This window comes from Rhopalosiphum maidis, chromosome 3 (genome assembly GCF_003676215.2).
Source record: "Rhopalosiphum maidis isolate BTI-1 chromosome 3, ASM367621v3, whole genome shotgun sequence".
Taxonomy (NCBI): Eukaryota; Metazoa; Arthropoda; class Insecta; order Hemiptera; family Aphididae; genus Rhopalosiphum; species Rhopalosiphum maidis.
In genome coordinates, this window is record NC_040879.1 from 24,561,544 (window position 1) to 24,572,080 (window position 10,537).

At 25.4% G+C, this 10,537-nt stretch overlaps 1 protein-coding gene across 1 annotated transcript; it reads right to left on the reverse strand.

The window, feature by feature from the left end:
* Positions 1–1,846: 1,846 nt before the first annotated feature.
* LOC113555658 (kelch-like protein 2) lies at positions 1,847–10,294 on the reverse strand (the record flags this gene model as incomplete). The annotated part of the gene is made up of 11 exons (XM_026960131.1): positions 10,236–10,294; positions 5,718–5,875; positions 5,422–5,647; positions 5,173–5,348; positions 5,006–5,102; positions 4,087–4,246; positions 3,898–4,010; positions 2,710–3,009; positions 2,502–2,645; positions 2,107–2,437; positions 1,847–2,031 (listed from the first exon to the last, which is right to left on the reverse strand). Coding segments are annotated over exons 2-11 (1,881 nt in total), but the record flags the coding sequence as incomplete, so codon positions are not given.
* Between the last annotated feature and the right edge of the window lie 243 nt (positions 10,295–10,537).

Sequence of the window (10,537 nt, forward strand, 5' to 3'; positions counted from 1 at the left end):
ACAAAACCGCAGCAAGGGCCAAGGGGAGAGGTGCCTATACTTCAGGCACAATTTCTGATTGGGGGCAAAAATGAAAATTTTGCATTTTATGATAAAAATTATAATGTATACAAAAACTTCAACGTACTTTATGTTAATTGAAGAAATTGTTGAAAATAATATTTAATGATTATAATAATTGTTTATGTATAAAAGTATAAAACTAATAATCGGTACAATCGATCAACGCACAGGAAGTTCTTACACAAAAGAAATAATTCTATTATAGTTTTATATGTGTTCGTAGTGAATATTTTATGACTAAACATAATATAATAATATATTATTGTAGCGATTATCTGATTATTATCAAGTTGTTTTGTGGAAATGTAAAATAATGGAATTACCAATGATGTTTTCGTTTTCGCCGTGCATCCACGACGATAAGGAATCATTTGTATTTGTTATTGTTATTACCTAATTATAATTTTTTAGTCAAGCAAGTCTGCTTCTCTGCTTTTAAGTTTTTAACCGTTGGCCAAAAATATTAAAACATACAGTTAAAATTCCATAAGTATAAATCATTTTTATTTTATGCTCCGTTTAAGTGTAACCATCCCCACAGTTTAGTGGATATTAATTGTATTTATGTATAGCATTAATGGCTTAATGCATTATGTAATACTGAAGTAGGTACGTACTACGACTACTACGTACTGTACAATTAAATAATAATGTTAAAAATGTAATTGTAAATTTCAATAAAATATGTTATTGTAGTTTTTGGCGTTGTTCGGAGTGTTTATTGTCAGTCGGTAAAACAAGGCTTACTTTTATCTTGTCATTGGTCAGAATGTCGATAATAATAAATTGTGTAATAATTTGAATAGGAAATAGATTATAATATAATGATATTTTTATTAATATTTATTATATTGAATACTATATTAAAAAAATGACTCGCCTATAAACGCTATAATTTATATATCAATATCTTAACGAAACTTTTATTTTTTCAATTTTAATGTTTTTTTTTTTGTTTTTTGTATAGGTAATTTTAACATCATTTTAATGATGAAGTGAGTGCAGTATAGTATACATATAAAAAAATTAATACATTATTTAATATACCTATAAATTTTTGTTTTGTTTTATGAATTTTAAGCTTTACAGTGATTGTATAAAATAAGTTGATCATTTTTGCAATATTTAAATCTTTAATCAAAATATTAGCATTTTAAATTATAATATTTTAGGTACGCATAAAAATGCTTAAAAATTATAATGTTGTAAAACAACAGAGAAAGTAGGTACAAATATGTTTTATTTTTAAGTTTGATAAATAATTTTATTGAACATTTTGAAAAAAAAGATTTCAGTTTCGTGGAACTCCGAAATCATCTCAAAGTAACCCAGTTTAAGAAATGGTGCGTTATCATAATTAAATAGTTTATATAAAAAAAAACATGTATATTTTTCTTGTTATAAACTAATAAACTTATACCTAAGTTTTAATATTTAGATTAAGATTACGATTATAAAGTATTGACAATCAATAACAGTGTATTCAATATTACTCTTATATAGTAATATTATTATATTTATAGTTACAATAGTAGTACCATCATTGCAGTTTGCACTCTAAAACTGGGTTTAACTAGTTATTTACATCAGAATAAGTACCTATATGGTAATCCTTCTTTACAGTATATTAGTCACAAGAAATATAATGTAAAAAGTAAATAATATAACATTTTGTTGATACCATGTGATTTAATTGCTTAATTACTTAACTTAAATTTACAACAAATTTGTTCACAAAAACGAAAATTGATAGAATTATTAATTTCTATTTTTATAAATGATAATTATTTGTAAAATTCGGCGGTCTATTAACGGCTACTCCACTAAATATTTGAAAGTCTTTGCCATTTTTAGACAAATTTTTCATGGACCAAGTATTGGTATTAGGGTCGTACACTTCCATCGTTAAATAATTTGATTCTTCATCTCCACCCAAAACATACAATAAGCCATCTAATGCGACTACTCCTATATAAACAATAAACATGCTAATTGAATTCAATATTTTTAACAAAGGTTTAAAAAAAAATTTATTATAATTACCAGGTTTGTATCGGCTTAAATTCATATCAGCAATAGAAGACCAAACTCTATCACTTGGTTTATAAACTTCTACACTTGTAAGACAACTATTACCATCATTGCTATCACTACAACTATCACTTCTATCATTATTACCATCGTCAATACCACCATCATTACCATTGTCAATACCACCATCATAACCACCTATAGCGTACATAACACCATTCAAGACTCCTATACTAACACCGTTACGACGTACAGACATATCTGCAACTGGTGTCCATATGTCAAGTGTGGGATAATAACATTCAACAGACTTTAAATAATTAAAACCATCATAACCTCCTACCTATATAATTAAATTAAATTATATAAACTGAAAATTAAAATATAAATATAAAAAATGTATTCACCGCATATAAAAGACCATTGAGTACACCAACACCCAAATTTGCTCTTTTAGTAATCATACTAGCTACCATTCTCCATTTTTGAATACTGATGTCAAAAATTTCTACACTACTAAGAAAATTATCATCATAATTATAGCCACCAATCTAAAATGTAATACAATAAAATATAATAAGTATAAAATAAGTAAAAGATTAATATTCTACTTACAGCATATATACAATCATCTAATACACCAACTCCAAGGTTTGTTCGATGAACTAACATATCTGCCATCGGCACCCAGCAAGGTGATAATGAAGATACATCAAGCATACTAACAGATTGAGAAATTAAACTTTTTATTATACCTCCCATAGCGAAAATAAATTGATCTCTAATCACACTTATACCAAATTTATAATGACAATTATTTATTTCTGCTGCATTCTTACGTAGATTAGTTTCCGGGTCATACCATTCTGTTCTACACTTAATCAATTCATTAGAAAATTCAAACAGTAAAATTATCTGAAAACATTAAATGGATAAAGTAACTGTGAAGATATACAGGGATTTTCTAAATCATTGAACCTACATTATTTTATAACGTATTGAATTTTATGATTAATTTATTTTTTAAATTTTTTGTTTCATGCTTTTCTCTAACTGTATACAATTATTATTAAATTCATCCTTCTATTTAATAGTGGAACCATTAACAATTTTTAATTTTTAAATGGCAAAGTATATTAAAAATGTACTAAATTTATAGTTTTTTTTTTTTTTTTTATGAATTTTAATGTTGAAATTATTATTTTTTGTTAATTTGTTAGCAAAATACAGCATTTAAAAGTTGGATGGTTCTCAGTTTCTATAATACTTCATGTTTCTGAAGACCAGTAGTCACATAAGAAATAAATAATAATAAGTACATATTATCTCAACTCAATGATGAATAATATATTTTTATATCTAATTTAGATAATAACCAGGGGTATGTTAGTAGTTTTGATGAGAAATTAAATCTTTGTAAATAATAATTGTGTTATAATTAAGCCACACAACCGTAATGACCTGTGGACAAACACCAAAAAGCCTGAAACCACCTAACTTTAAGCAGCTAACTCGTTAACGGTTAAATGAAAAATTATAATTTTAATATTAAAATTCATAAAAAAAATAGACTCATTATTTTATGAAATTTTAAACATAAGTTGCAATTTGAAAACCAAAAGTTGATAGTGGTTTCACAATTAAATATAAGGGTGAAAAAATAAAAAAATATTAAATAGTTTAAAAAAAACATGAAACTAAAAATTTTGAAAAAAAAAATAAAACAAAAAGTCAATAATTTTTGAAATAATGAGTGTTGGATGATAAACGAATCACCCTATATTAGTTAAAATGGAATCATACTTTTTTTAAACTACCAAACTGTCTAGGTTTACAGCGAATCGTTTGTGGAATAGTGAAATGCTGAAATGACTTAAGTAGAAGAAAATGTAATGCTTCTGATATAATGTCATTATCTAAAAACATTATAATAATAATAAAAGATATATTTTGAATTCATAATGATAACATATTTATGAAAATAACATTTACATTTAGGACAATTTTTAAGTAGAGGTTCTTCAGTTATATGTTTTAATATACTAGGCGTTTGTGCTAATAATGGCAAACGTACATGTTCCATTAATTGTGACAAAAATTTTTCTCTAGAATTCAAATCATGTTTTATCCATTTTATAACACATTCAAATATCTAAAACAATAAATAAATACAATTAAATTAATATACAACCAAATGTACCTAATTACATAAGATCAGTGGTGGTGGTGGCTGTTCTATCTTCTTTTGATCGGACCTATTTATTTGTTATACAATCCAATAACAGTGACGTATACAGGGGGGGAGGGCAGTGGACCTAGCCCCCAATCGGCTGTATCAACTTAATATAAAAATGAACTGTTATTGTTAATTGATGACTATATTTTTTTAGTTTTTGGGTGTAACCCTGCCAATTTTAAAATCCTGGCTACGCTACTGCACTGGTGTATGATTATCACAAGGGTTCAAATAGATCTCGGGTTCCCTTTTTTTAATATTAATCAAAGAAATATTTATTATATATTTATAACAAAAAAATAAATTTAAAATTTTGTAGTTTCAATATTTTGATTATGTCAAGTTTTAGTACTAATACATGATAATACATGATTTTAGCTAATTTATTTATATTAAGCTTATTATTTGTAATTTATGGACACAGACCACTATTTATTGTATGAAATATAAATATTAATTACACAATAACAGCTATAGCAAGGTATAGATTTCTAGAAATACGAAATACCTATTACCCAACCACAATTTTTTTTTCTGTAAAACAAGAGATTTTGTTTTATTCAGTTCAAGCATCTATGCACATATAAGATTATTTTATACTAAATTTTTATGTTATGTAAGTTTTCCAAATATATTAGACCTAAGTACAATAATTATCAATTTTAGTTAGCTTACTGTTAATTCAGATGGAACAGCAATATCATTACAGGATATCAGTTCAATCACTTTTTCACAAGTTAAAGATATAAACTCATCGTATTTCACTATTTCTCTGAAAAAAAATAATTGTAACATTATATTTTTAAGGTACAAGAGATATAAATAAGTTATATATATCTTACAAAAATTTTTTCTTAATAAACACCTCAGAACTTGACCTCAATTCCGTACATTTATGTAAGTCAGCAAATGCTTTGATACTAAGACAATTTGAAGTATTTATATGTGTTTGTAAATACTCAACACATGCACTACTTACATAATCTAAACATAGAAGATTTGCAGCTGGTAACAAAACCTTTAGAAGTAAACAATAAAGGATTTCAATAATTTTGATAGGTACAAATCTAGAACAATTAAAATAATTATACCTTCACATTTTCATTGGTGACTTTTATTTTTCCAGTATAGATATAATGTATTAATATTTGTAAGGCGGTGGAATCTAAATTCTTTATAACAACAATGTTGATGTTCTTATTAATACTACTAAACATATCACGAAAATATTTACTAGCTACTACTAGAACATTTTTATGTCCAACTATTATTGTACCACTATCTGTTTTCAATCTAATATCGCATAACTCTTTATTACTAAAAACAAAAAGGTATTACTAATATTTATTCTGAAGACAGATAAAATAATCCCAACATGGCCACATACTTTTGTAAGAATTGTAAGTCTTCAAGTAGCTTAACAGCGTGAAAGCTATTTGTAAAATGTATTGGTTCAGATTCATTAAATTGTATAACTGGCTTTAAATAATTTTCACACATTGAAGTTTGTAAGTCGCTCATTTTGTTTACTGACATATTTAACACCTTTTAACATGTTAAAATTTTTTATTAATTTTTATATAATTTTGTGTTTAAAACACTTTAAAATTGAATATTTAATATAAGTTCTTAAGAAGTAAGGTACAACTGAATAATTTCTATTTATAGTGAACTGTTAAGATATTTTTAAGCTATTATAAAATAAATAATTGTTAAATTAATTATTTAAAATTAAAAGAATATGTAATTGGTAATATAACTAATATTATTAATTGTCTTAAAATGTCTTCATTATGAATTTTAAAGTTTATATTATATGTGTTTTTTTTTTGTATGTATACACGATAAATAATCGATAAAATACTTAAATTTGATTGTAGTTTTGGATAAAAAAATTGATCTATTTTTTACTTTTTAGAGGTCGAAATGAAAATACCCCAGTATTTTTTTTTAATGATCAGAAAAAAATTAATGATAAAAAATTGTAGAGAACGTGAATTTTTACTCAAAACCAATTTTTGACAAAATAGATTTTGTTTTTTTTTTTGTGTAACTCGAAAATAAATAACTGTAGGTAACTGAAAATTTCACCAAATATTTATATTATTATTTTTATATAATTATAAATATTCAATTTTCTTAAGTATTTTTTTCCATATAGTATATAGATATTTATAAACTTTTCATTGGGTAGAAATGCTTGAAAATTTAATACAAAGCTCCTAATATGTTTTAAATGTTTAAAATAAAAAATTTTGAAAATTTCATATAGTCACAACACATGACAATACTTTTTTAAGTGTTTTAAGAATTCAGAATTCATAGAAATCGCAAAATTTAGCAAATTATTTTGTAGTTAGAAATTTATAAAAAATTTGTTTTTATATCTAAGATTTGAAAAGTTAAAACAATAATAATAAAGTTCTTAATTTGTTTTCCAACTAATATTATATGAAAAAAATCTACTGGGTCATTTTAATTTTTTACGAGCATTTTATATTGAAATGATTTTAACATTCGATAGGTATTTACCGGTAAAATAATTATTTCTATTTAAACAATTATTGTGGATATTTTATTGTAATTAAAAAATAATAATAATAAAAAGAATAGATACTTGTAATTTTTTATCATAATTTTTATATATTTAATAATGGTATTAATTTTCAAACTCGCATCCTAGCAACTTATTAATAGCAACAAACAAGTACACAAAAAACAATTGTTAATTTAATAAATTGTAAAAAAAATAAAAAAAATTACAATACTTACAAGGCACGGTCCACAAACAGCAGATTTACCAATTAGTTACCTATATACTATTAGGTGCTAGGTAGAGTAGGTATGTAGCCACGTAGACGTGGGTACTCGCAATAACAACGTTTAAAGGACGTATGGTATAATAAAATATATTCTCTGTTTTCTAAGACGTAAATAAGTGTTATTACTAACATTGCCAACTATACAGCATACTGAACACTGGTCTAACGTCTAAAAGACTATATTCAGTAGCAGTACATTCTTATTCTATGGACAACCATAGATTAAATATAGTAGAATATATAGTACTAATATATACTGGTATGTTTAATCTATGGGACTACTGATTACACCATACTCGTCGCACGTTTTTACGCATTCGGCTTGTGATTGGTTTTCCGAACTTTCATCCACCAGTCCACCGCCCACTATTGCGAACGGCGCGGCGAAGCAAGTCGTTTTCGATGCGCGACTGGTCATAAACTCATGCGACGAGTATAGCACATTTGCGGTGCCGTTGCCGTATGGCCGCAACGAATTTCTGCCCGATCCACTACGCGCCGACATCGGTCGACGACGCTCTGCTACATTATTAATTATTTTTATAAATACGCTCATATTCGACTATGCGATTTGTCATTTATCTTTATTATCGTATCTTGTCAATCTATGTTTCTGTTATACCCTGTAATATACATGTATATCGTTGTATAACCCATACATATAATATTTGCTTACGATTATTCATGAATAATGTTTTAATTGAAACCTTCTGGATTTAATTGAATTCGTTTGACGATTTATGCAGTACATATGATAGTAGGCATCAATGTATTGTACTAATAAAATCGGTTCCGTCTTTACATTCCGGGAAAAATTGAGATAACAGATGTATTTTTAGACCAAATATAAAGCCAAATACACCATTCGATTAGTAATGTAATCACAAATAGCCAGAAGGAAAAAAATCAAAATAATTAAACAACACCAGTGAAAATTATGAGACGTCAAAAGTCCATGACTTATTTGTCTACCGCGGCATTGAACGTTATTTTTGAAACTGCTCGAGTGCGTTATCTTATTGTTATTTGTTATAGCCGTTATAGGATTAAACTTATATATAATATGTGTTTACACGCAACGCACATCCGTTTTCTTTGCATGCACTCGACGCAATCATTTTTGATTTTTTCATCAAATTGCGTTCACTTAAATTCTATTATAGTGCTTGCAATTATGATCTACAGTCTACACAGAGGCGGATCTAAGATTTTTTACGCCCGGGGAAAATATTAAAATTACGCCCAATCATAGACCAAAACTGAAAATATATCATTCCCTTTAATTGTTTTCTAATAAATGGAACTAAAATTACAAACATACTTTTCATACTACATACTTATTGATTTTTAAACACATAATAATGTTAACTAACATAGTTAAAAATATCAAGCTAGTTCATACTCTGATACTCATAAAATCTTATTACTTATTACTTGTGTTACAATAATTAAACTAAATAAAAGTTATTCTGATTTTTACACTACTATTAAAGTATGCTAAAGAGTATGCTCTATCTTTTCTAACTATTAAAATAATTAATAATACACATTTTTTATACACATCAATACATTTTTTTTTGAAATTTTAAAAATTTAATAAAATCAGTCTTAAGTTCTGAGTGAAGCAAAAAATGTATTGATATCATTAAGAATTATAATTATTGAATTACTTAAATTAATATTATATTGCTTACTGTAATATAATTAAAATTATAAAATATTGAATAATTAACTACATTTACGAATTAAGGTAATATGTAGATATATTGTTACACTCTTTATTACAATTTACAATACATTATAAATTGAGGCTCATAGCACCAATAAAAATCTACAAAAAATAATCTCTCGTTTTATATTTTTTCCTTTTTTTAAGTTATCCAAAATTGGATGGAAAAATACTATTTTATAAAACAAATACGCCAATAACTTAAAGTTGCTGCTTTTTTTAAAATAATATAATATAATATAATTTAATATAATAACATATTAACATAAATCATAATATAATTTTACTAATTAAAACCACTGAAGCGATGAATGCAACTAGATATCTTTATTTAGTTTATGGAATTAAAATTTTTTTACAACATTAAAAACTTAAAGTGGTTACATATTTTTTTTTCAAAATAGGGTATTTAAATAGAAACTGTTTATTTTTGTTTGTATTCAGTCTGCAATAGTAAACATTAAACAATTATATAGGTATTATATTTTTATATATTTACTATTTACATAATAAACCTTAATTTAAAAAATAATTAAACATAATTTTATTTTTTCATCAATTTCAGTTTAAGGCATTAATATAAACAATAATAATATATATTATAATTAATCTATTCTGTGGACTGTGGTGTAACCAAATTTAGACTATATCAAAAAGATTCAGTTTAAAGTGATTAACAAATTTTCAATGAATCGGACTAAATAGCATAGCATTGGTATGCCTAAATATTTTTAAAAATTTGAGTGGCCTAACCCACATTAAAACTTAATCAACGTTAATTGAGTTAATGCTTGATAGTTAGTTTAAAAAGCAAGAAATTATATATAAAACGTGAGTTTATTATTTTCCTTAGAGTGGATTTTATAAGAAAAAAAAATGTTGCAAAATAATCAAAACTTGAATAGGCACCTGTCCTATATAAAAACACTTTTGCTGTTTTGGTTCTGTGTGCCTCAATTATAATAGACCTTTATAGTGAAATATAAATTCGTTTATTCTGATAAAGATACAAAAATTTAGATTTTAGGCCAATAAAAAATGTAATCAAATTATAAAAATAAAATCTTTTTTTTTAAACATAAACAAATGTATAACCATCTTGGTAAATATTATAATATATAATAATATTATAAAATATTAACATAATTTTCAATAAACAGATATAATATTATATCGTACGTTGATTGATAATCTTATAAAAGTTATTGTGTAGGTATCAGACCAGACATTTTAACGAAAACACAGCATTAATAAATACCTAGTTTGACACTATCACTCAGAATCTTAATAATTATAGACTATAGTAGGTATATACTTATTACTTATACTTATACGAATCTATTTATAATCTTACCTTTAACTAAAATGATGTCTATTGTCTATAACTAACTGGCTATTCCGTGCGCAGAGAGGTTCAGCCGCGCTTTCAAATGGCAAATGGCAGAATTTGTCACTGTGGTCTGTTGTAATTAATTTTGTACTATTTTTATCCGCGTCATCGCCGCGTGTCGACGATAACGTACATATTAATTATTATATTTATATTTATTATTGATAATATATGTTTATATTTAATTTGTATTATTAGTCTGTCTCTATAATCTATATGTACTGTCGACCGTCGACGTACGCCGCCGATCGCGCAGCTACGCGATC